Raw genomic sequence first — 19,788 nt, 5'->3', positions numbered from 1 at the left:
AGGTAATTATATTGTGCAGTTTGACAACAGTAGTAGTTATTATGTAGAAACCGTTTTCAGTATTAACGTGGCTATGACCTGACTTTGACCTGCTGTATTGCTACCTCGAATGGTATGTATATTCAGGTACTGACTTTGCGTTTCCATAGTGTTTCAATACAAAAATAATTTTACTTTATATTCAATTTAATCATATGTTAATTAAATGACATTCACAATGCCACTGAGCATATTATCTTTTAAAAACTTTGTAAAGGTAATTTGAACAATGCAACAGCGTTAAATATTAGACCGAACGAAACCGGCGAAAGAGCCTTTCTCCATGATCATGGGGAAAAAAATGACCGACTGTATGCATTTGTGTGCTATATTCATGCGGTCATTAAATTCATACATTAAAAAAAGGTTATGTCAGTTTTGACCGGTAGAAAAGTTAACTAGGACAGAAGTATCATAGACTGGTTTACTGCTGACATACATTCCTACGAACCGGGTCAGGAAGTTTAAACCTTAATTCATTTAAAAGATCAATAAACTTTTACAATGAGACACTAAATGTTCAACCGAACTGCTTACATATTAAACCTTGTTTTGTGGCTGAATAAAGATGCACCAGTCCGTTTAATCTGCAGTATGAAATGTAAATCACTTTTTATCAACGCAAAATTTATGACAGTCACAAGGTAAGATATGTAAATAGTGAATATACAATTCGGTTTTTGTTTATCTTATATATACCTGTACTATATTTCACTCGTGTTTGAGATCTTAGATCCAGATAAATGGAGATTTGTGATAGAGATATAGTAGTGATATTTGGACAGTATTTGAGGATAGGGGTTCATGTTAATTAAGCGAACAAGTTTCATTTAATGACAGGTTATTTTAAAGTTTTTGAGACGGAAAAATCCTACTATGATTCGGAACTAATTTTAAAAGGCCTTGACAGCAGAGTTGGATTCGGCGGGTAAGCGTTCTTTCTTTGATTGATATGTAGTGAAAAATATTTACAAATGAATATTAAGAAATGAGGTCGTGACAAATCTAATTTGATATTCTAATTTTATATTCACATTAAGTAAAGATGAATTTATAAAGCTTTAAACTTTGTAATATAACGGATCATTAAATTACTCTATCAAGTTGGTTATAAAGTTACATTTTTCTATTTATTTATTTATTTATTTATTTATTTTGCTTATTTCTAATTGTAACCAAATATTTTCTACTTCACCATCAGAGTTCAAATTTCGTAGTAAACGAAACAGTACGAAAGTAGAAAAAACATGATTCTATTGTAAACATCATCATTCAATTTTAAGCCATTTTGCATACAACACTGTCGCATTATTTGTTGTTAGAAAAAAGATCACGGAATAGAACGATCTTGACGAGATATTTCCCATTGTATATATTGTATATATAGCATATGGACTTTATATTACATGCTTTTTCTGTCGAATAAAAATATAATTAAATATTTATATAAGTGAATCATTTAAACATGATATGATGCGGTGTTGGATACGCTCTGTATACGTGATGTTAGGTTATTGGAAAAAACATTGAACACTTGTTTGATGCATTTGAGTTCACAATCATTTTGCACTCAGGTTTTTATCAAAAGTTCAAAAAAAGTTCAAATTTTATTGGCAAATCAGCAAAGTACTTGCCTTTGGCCATTTACATTGTAATAGAAATATGGCAAAGACACAATTTTACAAAATCATAACAATATATACATGTACACATAAATAACAAAAACTTTACTAGGAAACAGTAATATTTGACAGGGTATTGTTGCGTTGAAGCATAGCTTCTTTTATAAATTTACACAGGTTTAAGAGATGTTTCTTTCTCATAACTGACATAACAGAAACAAATTTATTTAAAGAGGGCCAAGAAACATTGCCCAGATATTTATGTCTAATATCTCTATATTTGTCACAACACAATAGAAAATGATACTCCGATTCGGTTACATTTTGGGTACATAATTTGCATACTCTTTCATTTCTATCTACACCAGTATATCTTCCTACTTCAATTTCTAATTTATGAGAGGATAATCTTAAGGACGTCAAACACTTTCTTAAATTATCGTTTGGTATAATTTCTATATAATTTTCAAAACAAAATGTTTTCTTATATTTGCAGTAGTATTCGAGTTTAGGCATAGTATTAATTGAGGCAAACCAGTCTTGAATATATTGATCTTGTAATCTGTTTATAAACATGGGTAAATAATTAAAGTTTTCGTCGAAGTTATTTCTAATATTCGTAAAACCCAAATGGTCAATAATTGAATTAATACGAGATGACCAGCATGAATTGTTTACATTATTCAAAAGGTCGTAATACATACTGTAGAGTGGGGAATCAACGTTCTTCATTATTTTTAACCAGAACTTAATAGAACGTTGCTTGCAGATGATAGATAGAGGAAATCTTCCCAATTCTTCAAAATACGGCAGCATTTGGAGTTTGAGATTTAACTCCTAAAACATACTTACAAAATCTTAAATGTAATTTGTCAATATCTTTTGGGTTGTATACACCCCAAACTTCGGAGCCGTATAACAGAATTGGCACAATCATTGTATCAAATAAGTGGAGTTTTGTTTTTACATCTAGAAGTATTTTATCAAATAATATCATTAAGTTATGGTAGGCTCTTAATGCTTGATCATGAAGACTTTTTATGGCATGATTCAAATTCCCAGTATACGAAAATCTAACACCAAGATATGTGAAACTATCAACAATTTCTATTTGTTCTCCATTGATAAAAAAGTTACCATGGTGGAACTGTTTGCGTTTTTCAAAAATACAAACTTTTGTTTTGTTGATATTAATGTTTAAACCCCATTTTATGGAATACTGATATATACAATCAATTTGCGCCTGAAGGCTTACAGGATCAGTAGTGAACAGAACAATGTCATCTGCAAAAAGTATTAGATACATAGATAATAGATCTAGATCTTTATCGGTTAAAAGATTAAAATCTACATTATCTACAATGTCATTTATGAAAAGAATAAATAAAAGATGTGAGAGTGGTTCCCCTTGTTTCAATCCAATAGTTACATCGAAAAAATCCGAAAGGGGCATACTATTTGATAGCTTAACACAAGACTGGACTTTATTATAAATTGACTTGATCATGTTGATCATTTTACAGCTTATTCTAGTTTGAATTAACTTATTCCACAATGCATCATGATTGACGGTGTCAAAAGCCCTCTGGTAGTCAATAAACGTGCAGAAAAGTTTCGATTTATTGGCTAATACTTTTTGAATAACTGTATGTAATAGAAATATAGCGTCAGTCGTAGAACGGTTATCACGAAAACCAAATTGAGAATCAGTTATAATATGCTCCGATTCACACCATTTATTTATACGGTTTCTTAAAAGCAATGAAAATATTTTACCCATTATATTAACAAGTGTAATTCCTCGATAATTGGAAGGATCATTTTTATCTCCCTTTTTGTATATAGGTACAATGACACCTTTTGTCCAAGCTTCAGGATACACACATGAATCCAATATATGATTAAAGATTAGACAAAGATATTGAGATATGAATGTGTTTGAGTCAATGAAAAAATCTGCAACATTGTTTTCAAAATCACAACATTTATAGTGCTTTAATTTAGAAATAGTTCTTTGTACTTCTTCTATAGTAATTTTTGTATTCAGTTGTTCAATGTTAATCGTATTGTCTACGTCATCATGGCTATAATTACCCGAAAGATCTTCTTTATTATTGAAAACATCAGAAAAATGCTTAACAAAGCTCTGAATATCCACATCAGTATTTACAGTGTTTGACTTTTTAAATTTATTTAAATATTTCCAAAACTTACGCGGAGATGATTTACATAATTTTGACAACTTGCTCTTCTCTTTGTTTTGAAAATTCCACCTTGCACGTCTTTTGATTTTAGCATAATGTGCCCTTTTCAACAAAAAATTTAATTTATTTTCATCAGATTTGCAAGACAGAAATTTACGTTTTGATTCCATAAAAATTGATTTACTTTTGCGACATTCATCATTGAACCACAGTGATTTCTTCTTACGTTTTGGTGTATTTATAAAGGTTTTGCCAAAACATGTAAATGAAGTGTCGTACACAAGCTTAGAAAAATTATCGATACACATATTTATGTCTATATCTCCTGTAGATAGGCGATTTGTTATATCGTCAAATAATTGTTTCTTAGAATGTAACACCTCTAAAAAATGTTCAGTATTCGATGTATCCCATAATATTTTATCATAAGCATGGTTATCATCCATATTCAGATTAAATATACAATTCATTGTAAAAGCAACAGGACAGTGGTCCGAAAACTCTGATAAATCAAGAACACTCATATTCAATATTGAGTTAAAGCTATTTACATATGTGATTAAATAATCAACCGTACTTGCTACGGGCTTATTTCTGTAAATTCCGTGGTATGTGTAATTTCCGTGCTCTAGTCTACCATTGACAATAACGAGATTGTTTTCTTTGCAAAGATTTAACAACCTTGATCCGAAATTGTTTAACTGTGTATCACAATTTTTTCGGGCAGGTAAATTTGAGGCATTATTATCCAATTGTGGTAAATCTATGTAACGGTTCAAATTTATGTCATGCACGTAGTCGAGTTGATCGCTCGTGCGCGAGTTAAGGTCACCCACGAGATATACGGAGCCAAGCTTATTATACCTGCGGATGTCATTATTTAGATTTTCAAAAAAATCGAATTCGTAAAGTGGAGAATTAACATTACGATACACAGCAGAATCTTCCGGAGGAATATAACATAAACAAATATATACATCTTTGGCAGAACTACACAATTTTTGTTTGAATTTAAACCAGATAATGCCCTTTTCATTTGTGCTTAACAATTCAATGTAATTGCAATAGCACTGCTTATAATATACAATTACACCACCGCTATGTCTCTTTGATTTTTTATTGTATTTTGGTCTTGTGCAGTTAAAATGGTCATAACCATTGATATTTATATCTGTTAATTTGGAGTTCCATGTTTCAGTAAGTAAAAGGAGGTCATAATCCGAAACAAAATTAAGAAAATCACAGTCATTTAGTTTATTTTTGATACCCTGCACATTCCACAGTAATACATTTAACTGTTCCTGATTAGCTTCCTAGCTGTAGCCAGCACTGGACACCGTGTCTATTGTGTAATATTTACCGTCAATTATCAGTTTATCATATGACAAGACTGCTTTCTTGTTATTTTCACGAGCCTTGATCATGGTAGGGATCAGTAATTTCCTTCTATCTTGAATGGCTTTGGGGAACTGGTCACTCACCCTGTAACTAGTGTCTTGGGGCAAATCATTGAACACTTTTTGTTTAATATTTTGTTTATCCGGGTAGTGGCTGAATTTGACCACTATCGGCCTAGTTTTAGTGTTATCATATTTTCCAATCCTGTGTGCACGTTCAATTTTTACAACCTCGTGTGCATCGCTAATTTTTAAATTATCTCTGCAGAAATTTAAAATTGTCTGCGTGCAGTTTTCTGAACGGCGATCTTCAACACTGTGTTTTTCAGCGAAACCGAAGAATAATAGATTCTCTCTCACTGAGCGAGCTTGTATGTCAATTACCTCCTCATTAACAGATTTTAATTTATCATACTCTGATTGCATGTTTCTCACACGTTCGCGCTCAGACTTAAAAGCTTTATCAATGTCTCGCTGTTTTGTTTGTATGTCATCGTATACTTGTGATTCCATAGCTCTACTGGCTTCAATTTCTGTTAGACTCTTTTTAGTTTCACTAACAGACTTTTCCAGGGAAAACACTCGGTTCTCCATAGAGTTCATTTTCTGGAATAGACTTGTGAGCTGATTTTCAATTGAGTCTAATTTATGCAATCTTTTATCCATGGAATTTAACCTTTCAATAACTGTCTGCTGAAAGTTATCATTGTACATTTGAGATTGAATGGGCGAAGAAACTGTAGGCACTGTCGGCATAGCAGGTTGATTGTTGGCAAACTGTTGCTGCGGAGGAGTATAAAAGTACCAGCGGGAGTCTGATAAGAGTTCATACTTGCCATATTCGACATATTCATGGGCTGTATATAACCTGATGATGGTCCAGACATTGCTATATTGTTCATACTGTTGTTCATATTGTTGGTGGTTAACGGTGTGGGATTAGACGTCCTTTTTTCAGGTAAAATACCTGTATTGTCAGGTGAAGAAAGCGTCCGTTTTTTCTTTGTTTTCTTTGATTTTGTCATTTGAATGCATTTTATAATCCAACTTTGTTAAAGGTTCAGTATTATTCCAGTATTATTCTTGCGATTAATCCAGTACTTAATCCAGTAAGTCCATTTTTAACGTATATTTAATTATTTTATTGAAAATCGATTTCACCTGAATTTGAATTATGTCCGCCATATTTCACGCATGCGCAGTATTATCACTATGTAAAGAATAACATGAAATTATGACATGATCAACGTGATATTGTTAACTGACAAAAAAATGAACACTCGTTTGATGCGTTTGAGTTCACAGTCATAATACACTCTCCCAAACAGTGAGTTGTCGTTGAATAAAATCATTGTTTGGAGTTTAGATGCGAAGGAATTGTATCACGAGGGCGCAGTCCGAGTGATATAATAATACGAATCTAATCAACAAACATTGATTTTATTCACGCACAAATCACTGTTTGAGATATATTATTTCGATTCTAACACGTTATCAAGGATTATTATTTACGTCCTTGCCCATATCAATCAAATATTTGCCTGATTTGTGTTGATTTCTTTTCCAGCGTGCCGCTATGCCGTCTAACGCCATTACGTAATAATTCTGACATCAGAAAAATGAATTGTTGAATAATAACAAACAGTTTTCAGCCGTCTTTGTTTATAGGAAAACAAATCGGGTCGTGTTAGAATTAATGTTTAAAATATTGGGAGTTTTTTTTATTAATATGTAATGAAATTAATGTAATGAAATTATGGTTAGTTTAAAAACAGCTGTTCAGGCAGATCTATTTACAATTATTACATGCGGTGAACTACAGAATTACTGTACTCTTAACACTTACCATGCTGGACACGATTGGTTCTGCCTTTGCGACCAGCGTAGATCACGATCACCCTGCACATCCGTGCAGTCTGATCATGATCTGCATTGTTCGCCATTTAGTCAGTATCTTTTTGGTAAGCACCCCTTTACACAGTTAATGGTACTGTCCAAATTGAAAGATGGACAAGTTCATTATAGATATTAAGCAGGGTAAGGGTTAAGGTAATATAGAAGTAGCATGAGCGTTTGGTAGTTTGTGATATAAAATGCCGCATTTTCGAAACAAAAATGGAGTACTGCAGTAGGGGTGAATACACAATTGCCTCAAATATGAATTGCACTGTAATGTATTCAATAAACGTGATTTAATAGCATATTATATAATTATTTAAAGCGTTGTCTGTGAAAGAAGTCATAGCAATTGCCTGAGGTCAGACAACAGAAATAAACATGTTTTCAAGTTTGACTTTCGCCCAGCAAAATTGAGTATTATAGACCAGCCAGTAGCACAGACTATAGACCGACCAGTAGCACAGACTATAGACCAGCGATTTATACAGTGAGTCACGCGTTTCAAATATTGCTGTGAAGTATCATAAATCTCAAAACTATCATCCGTTACCTGAGTATTAATGTCAACAATGGTCGTAAAAGCGGCGAATGTCACTGCCCTGACTCCGATGGTTTACATTACGCGAAGATCACAAAAGTCCATCTATAAAAGTTAAACCTCAATAACGTTTTGTTGGGTTTTTTTTTCATTCTAACATTGCTCGATTTGATTGCCATTTAAACAAATAAGTTCAAGCTATGTATATTCGGTCGACCCGCGGACTTAATTAAGTGTAAGAGAGCATTATGACGTGAATTATGACGCCAAATTGCCGCATGACATCTGCTTTATTACTGCTCGGATTTATAAATGAAGCCTAGCATTTTTTTATCAAAATAGTTCGATGAACATGTAGTTTGTCGTCTGATTCTTAGATATTAAACAACTCGGGCTAAGGCCATCGTGGTTCAATTCCAGCGTATCTGATACCATAACCGTGATAAATTAGACGACAAACCACTCAAAGGCCTTGACCATCTGTTAATTATTATTATCATTATTATTATTTATTTATTTCAGCTTATCTACTTTATTTATTTATGTTTTGTTTTTGTAGCTCAAAAACTTGGCTGAGATTTACACCCAGAGAGATTTTTGACTAAATTATCAAACCTAATGGAAATATTTCAATACTTTCATTTATAACAAATCTTATTTTTACCATTAGAATGTTACGAGAGTCCTGCAAAAATTCAGTCATTTGGGTTCAGATTTCTTAAATGCTACGTTTTATCAAAATTATTTTTATTACAAACATTATAAGTATTTCCCCTTTACCAAAACAAATCTTTGTAAACTTTTCACCCAATCGCGAAAAGCAAATAAATAGTTTTCTTTTGGTATCTGCTTGAGACACTGATCAATGGCCCTGCCAAGAGAACTTCTGGACATATTTCTTTCCAGAAAGCATTTCCTTAAGCCTTGGGAATGAAAAAAGTCACGGAATCTTTTACAGAATAGGTGGTTCAAAATCGGTTGAATATTGGATTTTTTTTTCAGTGCCCGACTCTCTCAGTTAGGTTTAACACTACATGTATGGTCAAATTATACGTATTCAAGTATATTGGAGTGTTGCTTACTAATTTAAAAAAGAATTGAAATATTATTGTGTGTCGCAGTTATTTTCAAACAGATATATGTTAACATTACTCAAAGTTAATATTTACAAATCGCCACCTCGGCGCGAAAAATGGATAAGTGCATCTGTATAAGTCGATACAGTTATCTAGTTTTTTTCACGACCTAATTACTTTAATTTTCGTTTAATTTAATGTACATGTAACTGAAAATGTAACGAAAACTGTGTTGTTCTGGCTATATTATGAGTCATGTCAAGGGATTATGCATTTAACTGGCGAGTGTCCGGTACTATTAAGTTATATTAAAATCACTTTGTACTTCCTATAGAAAGAAAAAAAGAACATTTGTTTTCGTATAAACAACTTTGATGTATTAAATTCAAGGACATCCCTTTCCGCGAGATTGCACGCACTATTCTCCGTCAACAAAGAGTATATCAAATTTCGAAAAAAAAACTTTTAGCTATGGCTAAATCTATTTTTCTGGTGGAAAGAAAGAAAACTGGATCGATCAGACTAACAAAAAGTTGCAAAACTGCACTTTTATGCTTTAAACATGGTCAGTGATGTTAGAAATCAGCTTACTGATGCTCTAAATGCATAACCCTTATTTGTATTCATTTTGACACTAAAATACTTTCCTAAAAGTCTCACTTAATAAAAAAAAATCCGACCTATCTATCCTATTTTTAGCTCACCTGAGCCAAAGGCTCAGTATTTAAGTGAAATATCGGCAGTTCATGAGTTTAACCAAGTTGCTGATATTGTAAAAGTGCTAATTCTTTAAAAAGTCAAGGGTCTGGGACAAAAAACTCACTGACAACATAATGACATCTACCAAATACCTACTTTTGACTTGAAACTTAAAATAGTTATTTACTATCAGGGTCTGCACCAGGAGAATCAATCCCCATAACTCTGATTTGAATTTTGACAGAGTTGTGCCCCTTTTAAACTTGGATATTTTCAGTTAAAGTCTTTAATAACATCAAATATCTCTGTAACTATCAAAACTATTGACTTGAAACTTAGAATAGTTATATTTACTGTCAAAGTCTACACCAGGAGAAACAATCCCCATAACTCTGGTTTGAATTTTGACAGAGTTATGCCCCTGTTGAGCAGGACATTAATACAAATCCATCAAAACGGAGATATGTAACAGTTCTTTAAAAATGGCGAGAGTTTTAAGGTTCTGCACGACCAGAAAATGTTACCAATCAGAAATTCAAATCATATACTAATCCGTAATCGAATGGCAACCGTTTTTGTAGAATAATATACACGTTTCAAATACTCTTCAATTTTCGAGCAAAACAAATCATTCTTTCTATGATTTGTTAATGTTCGAAATTCTTGTAAAACATATTGTCCTAATTCATAAAGGGTTCATGTGGACAACTTTTGCGAACACATTAAATATTCATTATGCAGCTACACGTGCGTTAAAAGCAGTATTTGCATTTTGTTTCAGGTGACATATAAAGAAACATGGCGCCTCCTATGGGCAGCAGTGATTATCTCAACAAAGGAGAAGACGATCAGATGGTTAGTCTTTTATATTTGTAGCATTTTAGCCATAGGGTACCCATCCGTTTGGGACATTTTAGCTTGTTCAGCATTTGTGCCGTTAGATATTGTGGCGTCTCTGTTTGAAGCAGAAAGCGAACATTTTGTTATTGAATGCTAAGATGTGTCAAACGTACATGCATTTTTTTCCAGCTGTAATGCTTAAGATAAAATAAAATGGGCTTACTTTCAGGTACGAACAGGCAACTAGATAGTACAATAGATTGTCTAAATGTTGTTTGCTCCAGCCGACATTGTTTTAGCATTTGCAAACTTAACCACTCGGCATCAGAGGTGCCTAAATGTTTGTTTAAGAATTAATAATGTCGATGTCCTACAGATTGCCCGTGCTTAGCCTGCTGGCGGCAAGTGATTCTGCTTTTGCGACCAGTGCAGACCAAGATCAGCCTGCACATCCATGCAGTCTGATCATGGTCTGCACTGTTCGCCATTCAGTCACTATCATTTTTGGTAAGCACCCCTTTTAACAGTGAACGAAACTGTTCAAATAGAAAGATGGACAGGTGAATTATAGAAATTTAGCAGGTTAAGGGTTAAGAATTTATATGCTATCGATATCCTCCTTATAGTTAGTCTAAGATATAGCATCATCCCTTGGTACACTTGTCGTGCTCAGTTTATACCACCACTTACAGATGCTCTGTTACACTTTATATAGTATCAGTTTGAAATTGGAATTGGATGATCTGTGGTCAAAACTATGCGGTAATGTCTAAAACATCATCTGGGGGTCAAATACTATGCGACTAGGACAAATCACTGGCCACATCATATTTCTATTTGATTTAAACGAAACCTTGGCAGAATGTAAGTCTTCATAAAATTTTCGGACACTTTTTCAAAAGTGAGTCAAAAATAAGTCACCTAGTTTCGTAAACACTCTAGACCCCATATTTTCTACATGAATATTTTCTTTATAAATTCAAACTCAAATACGAAACTAGTTCATCTCGAATAAGGTTAGCAGCAAAAGTCAAATAGTAGAAAAAACATTGTTAAGATAAATAGAGACCAGGTCGTCTGCCTCATTGTTTTAAACCCAATAAAGATATGTGTGTTATGCAGGCCAATTTCGGACCCGGATAATCTGGCTTTCATATGTTGTCATTCTAACCAGGTTTATTGAAAGAAAGTAGAAAATGTGGCATTTAATAAGGGATTTAACCAATATGACATAATTATCTTTTTTATTACAATAACCCAGATTCTAATTTGAGTTGGTAAAGACATCTAATGTGGCCAAGCTTCATTTCCAATGTTTAATATAATCTGACCGGGTGACCGGCTTAGTTTGTACCGCACTGACTCATAACGAAGATTCATGTACCAGGCTTTGTGTAGATCAAGCAAAAATGTGGCATATTAAAGTAGTTACTATGCTTTAACCTTGTACTTGTGATCCAGACTTTATAAAGACAATCATACAGACCTACTTTCATGTAGATCTAGAAGACAATGTAGCCTGGAAAGTTTTAACAATGTTTTTCGAGATGTTGACCTTGTGACCTATTTTTTCACTCAGGATAATGTAGTAGATTTTAATTGAACCAGACCAAACTTTTGATTTCTTCAGTGTAAAAAGCCAGACCGCGAAAACGGATTTAGGCGATCACAATACCTCCGTTAGTTTATTTTAGGTCGATTGTGAAACAAGTTCTACAACTTATGTTAATCACACCTCCTTCGTGATGGAATCTATCGCCACGATGGTATGAGAGAAGAGGCCAGCTTCCCTTTTAATGCTGAGCGCCAAACAAGGGAGCTTCTGGTACCATTTTTCACGTCTTTGGTATGACGCGGCCGGTGATCGAACCCACCTTCTGCAGTCGAAGCGGCCGCTGTACCACTAGGCTATCCAGGCGATCACAATTCCTCAGTGAACTACAAGGATAACGCAAGAAAGGAACCAACAATGCTAGAAAAAGTTTTAAAACGTTAAAGTTCAATTGTGTAAAAACAACTACGAGAAATCTCCCACATTACTTCACATCGGTATATCGCGTGTACATTTCTTTTTCGAATTACTAACATTTGAAAAAAGGTGAGGTGATGGCCACATGTCTGTAAGATCTAACAGTTAAATAATAAATTCTAACAAACGTTTAGCTTGAAATATATTGACAAATATATTTCGTTTAACAAATGTAAGTCAAATTGACGTAGGGTGTCTAATTTTTCGTTATCAGGTAGGAATGTGAAGCGGTCATATCTTCGTTGCAGCGTGATCTATTTGTTGTACCGACATGATAACTTCTCGTATTGCTGTTTATCTTGATAAATTGTCTTTTAAGTTTTCAACTATTTGAAATACGAGTATAATGCGTATCGTCCTTAAAAGTCGAACAAAAAACAATCTACTTGTTATTAGCTTTAACACTCATACTGAAGAATTGGGCAAAAATCGATTCTATTATCTTTCCTTGTTTATTGCGATCAACGCTATACATTATTGTCTCCCTTCGACCGTCTAGCTAAATATCGATCACTATCGGATATTTTTATCGAGTGTTGCAGATCGTTATGGTTCGGCTATCTCCGCGTATCGTATCACGGGAGGTGCCGATCATAAAAAAACAAGGATCAAAATGTAGTGGGAAGGGTGATTTATTTTACAGCAATTTTAAGTACCGGTAAACAACAACAGCAAATATAGTCGTCTTTATATGTACCAGGTTACATACAGAGTAACAACTTGGTTTAATTCTGTTTTTCAATCATGTAAAATGACACTACGTTATTTATTCTTTTATTTTGCATAGTATATGAAAATATGATCAACACTATATTACCGTCTTTATATTTTACATTAAAGAAACTGAGACTAAAAACAAATATAAATACACAAAATCGTGTATGTTAGGCGAGCATAACATACATGTACATGAAACTACTATCTTAAAAATAGAAAGCAGGAAAAAAAATATAATTTTTAAAAGTGCTTACAAACTTGACAATTTCGTTTTCAGTTATTATAAATAGATGTGAAATACGTTTTTTATTACATTGAAAATTTAAGTAATTAATCAATTGATTGCATTTAATCATATTTAACTTGTCAAAATAGTTTTGCTATGTAATGAACATTTGAAAAACATATTGTCACACACTAATGAAAAATGAACAGAAAAACAAACGTACTTGACAATGTAAAATGTCAGATTTTTAAAATAAAAAGTGGAAAACCTAGTTTATTAGTTTATTTAGTTTATTTAAGTCTCATTCATGTATAAAACAAACATTGACATTTACAATATAAAAACCATTAAGACAACATATACATGACCAATCTATAAAGATTTACAGGAGACTAGAACATACACATTTTATGAATTGCATGTGGTTTCGAAACAATATACCAATTAAAACAGGCAACCTAGAACTTTGCTGTCTCATTTATTTATAAAACCAACATTGACCATTACAATAAACAGCTCGTTCGACTTTTCAGTGCTTGACTATGAATTAGAGCTACGCGAGTATATATATATATATATATATATATATAAAAAAAAGAAAAAAAAAAAAAAAAAAAAAAAAAAACACCACAAAAGGGGCCTAACTCAGTCAAAATTCAGATAAGAGCTATGTGGATTATTTCTCCTTGTGTATACTTGGATAGTTATTAATTATTCTAAGTTTTGATGGTAACTAAAATAATTTGACTATATCAAAAACATTAACCAAAATTCCTAAGTTATAATGGGGGATAATTCTCTTATATTCAAATCAGAGTTATGAGGCGTAGACTTCGATAGTTGACAGTTAGTAAATATATTATTATTTTAACACCGAAGCTGGGACGAGTGCAATAGCTCTACCGTTTCTTTGAAAAGTCGAGCTAAAAACCTTAAGACTATATATATATGGCCAACCTAAAAAGATTTTATAGAAGACTAAAAACATGTACATTTAAGACCAGACATGTAATTTTGCAAAGTTTCTACCTATATAAACGTATAAAGGAAATCGATCCTTTAACATTTAATATTGTACTATTAATATCACAGAATTTCAGAAATATGGTATTTACCAACACATTACAATCACCTAGCCTGTTGAAAACGTTAAGGGTCAGCTAAAAGTTCTGTTAACATGTTTCAGACGTATTCAAAGCAAATAGTCAGTAAATGGAGATGTCTTAGAATACAATGTCATATTATCTTTGCATGTTCTAACACATGATATTTGCAAAATCACATATTTGCCTAATCACTGAAAAAGTACCCAGTCATGCGATAAGTGGCATGACGGAGCCTATCACATAATAATACTATGTCGTCAAATAGTGAACATTAATGTCATCTATGTCGTTTAAAAAAGAGTAAAATTTATATAGTACAATTTACAATAAAATTCTAGTTACAGGGCCTTAAACATCTTACACTATAGATAAACCTGGCATTTGACCTTCCTACCTCAAACATCTGCTGACTGCAGCCAAAACTTACAAATAAGGAACTAGAGAGGCAAAAGGAGAAACAGTTTTCTCAACTTTTCCCCCCAGAATCAATTTCAGGAAGCAACACACTTTCTCAGTCAGTGTCTATTTCAGATACCAAGGTCAAGAACCAAACTATTTACAAGCAAATAATTGTCGACGTTGTAGTATAAGATGGCAGCTTTTGGCACAGCAACGAATAATATCTGAATTTGTGAACAAAAAGATGAATTTATCTGTATCGTTCATTTTATAGAAATCTGGGTCTATTGATACAGCTTTTTCAAATAAACTCGCTCTAATTTCAGTATACAAATGGCAGTGCAAAAGAACATGAAACTCATCTTCAACACAATCCTTACACCATAAGCATGTTCTATTCTGAATAGGCAATCCCTCGTATCGACCCGTTTCTACACGGATAGGTGCAACTCCAAATCTGAACTTAGCAAAAGAAGACCGATGCATTCTGGGTATTACCAGTTTACAATAATTCTCACAAAAGATGTCCTGTTTTAACAACTTATAATTTCGGAGTTTATTTCCACCAGTACCTCTAATACTATTAGTTTTATTAACAACATAGAGCCATGATATCTGAAACATTGATCTCATCTTTTCTAATACAGATTTTTTCATAGCAGCCTTGGGAATAGGATAGCTTATATCATTAAACTGAGAACAGTCAATTTTACTTAGGTGACTTTTGACTCTGTACATAAAGTTCCTACAGTTACCCCTAGCATTGTTCATACCATATATAAACACTGTCTTGTTTAATCTATCATCATCCATCTTACTAAACCTTGACCACAGATTGCATATGGATTGCCATTGTCTTTCAAAAGGAGCTACCCAACCCAAATCTCCATTTACAGCTGCATTCGGTGTATACCTTCCCACTCCTAAATAGAACCTCATAGCTCGGTGTTGAACAGCATCTATACAGGAGAATGATCTCGTACCCCAAATGGCAGCGCCATATGCAATCACCGGCCAAACAATTGAATCATATAACTTAGTATAAACATCTAATGGAAGCCCTCCAGCATTATTAAACTTGGCAATAATCACACCAAGAGCTCTTCCGGCAGCTTGTGAGACAATCTTTGCTGTAATGTTATAATCAAGAAATTCAGTCAACACCAAACCAAGATAAACATATCTATCAACTATGGCTATCTCATCAGTCCCACACCTAAATTTGAAGTTTGTTCTATCTATACAGTTTGGTCTATAGTGAACAACCTGACTCTTTGTCGGACTTATAGACATACAGTTGATAGTACACCAGTCATGCAAGATATCCAACATACTTTGAAGATCAGATTCACAACCTGCCAGAAGAACTATATCATCCGCATAGAGCAGAATACAGCATTTATCATTAGTACCAATGTCAACACCGTAACCACATGATTTAACTATAGATACAAAATCGTTAATATAAAAGTTGAAAAGTACTGGTGATAAACTACATCCTTGTCGTAAACCCATGTGTACATCAAACCAGTCTGTGGTAAAAGAATTTAGACGAACACATGATTTCACAGAAGAGTATAGGGATTTCAGCGCTGCATACATCTTACAATTAGCATGTATTCCTAATTCAGGAAGTTTCTTCCACAGAATATTCCTATTAATGCAATCATATGCTTTTTTAAAATCGATGTATGCACAGTATGTAGATAATTTTTTCTTTATTCTAGTTTCTATAATAGTTGCGAGGGTATTCAGGTGATCAACAGTACTTCGATTTTTCCTGAACCCATTCTGTTCCTCAGAAATTATACCATTATCTTCAGACCATTTAGTTAATCTATTATTTAAAATGGAACAATATAACTTGTACATACTGGATGCAAGGGTCAAACCTCTATATGACAAAGGATCCCGGGGATCTGTCGTACTAGACTTCGGTATAGGACTTATAATACCATATCCCCATGCAGTCGGTATTATACCAGTGTTAAAACAGACGTTAAAGAGCATATGAAGTATAGAGACAGATGTGTCATTCTTAAGTACATCTACTGGAATGGCATCGAAACCACAGGCTTTGTTACACTTAGCATCTAAGACTGCTTTTCTAACTTCTAACACAGAAATTGCATTATCAAAAACAGGTTCATGTATAATATTACTGTCAGACATATAATTGTCGTTATCACATATTGTACTAGTATTTTCTACAGTGCTATTTTTATACAGATTCTTAAAACTATTTTTCCATTTATCCAACACTGTTGGTACGTCATTTGACACCATACCATTATCTAAAACAACCTCCATAGGGATGCTTTTATTACAAGCAATACCAATTTTTCCAATTCTCTTCCAAGAGTCACTTTGACTGTAATTAAAATCATTTAAAAAATCAGCTTGAACTTTATACCAATAGCCACGTTTAGCCTTCAGGACCATTTTATCAAAATGTTTTCTATGCTGAGAAAAAGTATGCTTTAAAAATCTCTTTTGTACACCATTATTACTTTTAATCCAATTACGCTCATGTAGACAAAGTTCATTCCAAAGCACAGACAATTCTTCGGTCCACCATGGTTTGCCCATTTTTCGCTTTTTATTATTAACAGATGATGCCAATACTTTGACATGCTTATGTTTAAGTTTTGAGGACATTTCTTCTTTAATTGATGAACACAGATTTTCATATGCATTGCCAATATCTACTTGACGTTGTAAACCTTGCTCAAGCCTAAACATTGTATCATGTAGTTGTTGTATCTTAACATCATCGGACAAAAAAGAATTAGGCATAGACTTGACATCAAATTTTAAATAAGAACCTTGAACCTTATCAGCATAATTCATACCCTTCGCACAGTCTGTATCTAAACAAAAATTCCATGTAAGAATGGAATGATCAGGATAGGATCCTGAAGTAATGACATTATCAGCTCCAACACTATTTATAACATCTGTAGTTTTCAAAACAGAAAATTCTTTAAACATATGTATATCATCATGACTTACAATGCAATAATCCACTACAGAGCTACCATTTGCTGAAACACATGTAAAATCATTAGAGACATAGTTTCGTCCATTTAACAAGCACATATTACTGTTAAGAAGAAAATCAATCAACAAATGACCATATTTATTAACAGTAAAATCTAAAACATTCCTTGCAGATATACAATCAACTCCATCAATATAGTCAGATAAATCACCACATCTACTGTTAAAATCTCCGCAGATAAAAAGTTTCCCCAAGTTCTGATACTCATAAATGTGAGATAACAGTGTATCAAAATATTTTTGTGCATCTATTTGGCGTGACGAATTAATCGGTGGTAGATAACACACACAAATATTAAAACGAGAAGAATCCATTTTATTTGTCAAGGATAGCCATAAAATCCCCTCTGACTCAGAATTAAGAATCTGAATGTTAAAATCTAAAAGTATTTTATCCTTGATTAAAAAGCCAATCCCTCCAGATCCCAATTTAGCATTAACATGGAGTTTCTTTCTATTTTGACCATACCAATTATACCCAGGAACACAAAGATTATCATTACCAATAAGATGAGTTTCTGAAATGCCAATGATATCAAGATTTAAACTATTTATACAATGATATCTTAGTAAATAATTATCACTGTTACAGTCACTTTTCCAACTCCTTACATTCCAAAAGCCACATTTTAGCTAATAATTATGACTAAATCTATTAAAATCTCTGTTTCTTTGATTGTTGTTTTGCCTATTACGACTACCAGATCTGGATTGATGTTGCTGTCGATGTGCTGCATCTCGTGAATCACGGTAATCAAAACAAGAATGTGATCTGTCTTGTCTGGACGAGTAACTTCTTTCTGAAAAATAAGGATAGCTATCCTCACGTGAGGAATAGTCTGTGTCATTTTGCTTTTTACTAGACCCTCTATCACAGGAATTTCTTGATTTTTTATGAGATATATTTGCACTATTCTGTCTATCACTATTATTACGACCTGAAAAAAGAGTGTAGCTATCCTCCTGTGAGGAATAGTCTGTGTCATTTCTAGCACTATTGTTATCTCGCGAATTCCTTGATTGCACACGCGCATTAACTGGAGAGCGTCTGCTCCGCTTATCTCGAGTATCATCTGCCAAGCTCCTCCTAGGCGAGTTCACGGGGTTGCGCCTGGAAGGTGATTTCTTTGTCCCCTGTCTAGTCCCCTGCTCCCTATCTGATCTGGTGTTACTACGATGTCCTGTGCCTCGTGAGGTTACAACACGTGTACCCCTTACAGAAATCTTATCACCTTTAGTGTAAGCATTAACCAGAGAACGAAAGTTTGCTGATAACACTCTTTCTTGTTTACTTTTGTCAGCATGAATATATACATCTTCATATTGATTGTTGTCCTTTAGTTGCGATTTTGCTGACAAAACCCTTTCCTTTTCCATCTCACTGTTAAGTTTAACAATCACAACTCCTGGGATCCGCTTGTTGTATGAAATTTTTCTTTCGGCTGCCTCAATCTTAATGTCTTTCAACTTTAATCCATCCTTCAATAGGCTTCCCACCTTATTGTTGATATTTTCATTGTCTGATTCAGGTAACTTCCTTATTACAATGTTTTTCTTCCTATTTTCCTTATCATCGCCCATGCTTACATGTTTGGTGATATCCTGCAGTTGATCATTTAAAAGGTCAATCTCCTTTTGTAAGTCACTTTTACAATCACTCACCTTCTTGTCCATTTCTTTACGCACTTTTGATGTCTCTGTATTCAATCTTTTATCTAGGTTTTTCATCAACTTATCTGAGATTTTCTTTTCAATGTTGTTTTCTAACGTTTCCATACGTGTATTTATCTGCAAAAATTTATCAGAAATGTCTGCGTGCATTTTTAGTATCAGTTCTCTTGTATCACATTCTGTATATTCTCTATGCACTTCCGCCGATGTCACCACAATTTCAGTGTCTGGTTTTTTACCCTTTTTCTTACGGGCTTTACGTGCTT

At 33.4% G+C, this 19,788-nt stretch overlaps 1 protein-coding gene across 6 annotated transcripts in view; it reads left to right on the top strand.

The window, feature by feature from the left end:
• The first annotated feature begins 593 nt into the window (after nucleotides 1-593).
• Nucleotides 594-19,788, top strand: part of LOC123526308 (polyamine-transporting ATPase 13A3-like) — a 57,899-nt gene continuing 38,704 nt past the window's right edge. For 2 of the 6 annotated variants that reach the window (XM_045305395.2, XM_045305401.2), the window contains exons 1-2: nucleotides 712-967; nucleotides 10,256-10,329. In XM_045305395.2, the coding sequence (XP_045161330.2) occupies nucleotides 10,273-10,329 (57 nt within the window). In that variant the 5' untranslated portion in view covers nucleotides 712-967; nucleotides 10,256-10,272. Of the gene's footprint in view, nucleotides 684-711; nucleotides 968-5,981; nucleotides 6,221-10,255; nucleotides 10,330-19,788 lie in introns of those variants that run through there. The other 4 variants (XM_045305400.2, XM_045305399.2, XM_045305396.2 and 1 more) reach the window with 3 other exon arrangements.

Source organism: Mercenaria mercenaria, chromosome 14 (genome assembly GCF_021730395.1).
Source record: "Mercenaria mercenaria strain notata chromosome 14, MADL_Memer_1, whole genome shotgun sequence".
NCBI classification, from domain to species: Eukaryota; Metazoa; Mollusca; class Bivalvia; order Venerida; family Veneridae; genus Mercenaria; species Mercenaria mercenaria.
Note: the sequence above shows the minus strand (reverse complement) of the source record. Positions and strands in the feature narration are given on the sequence as shown.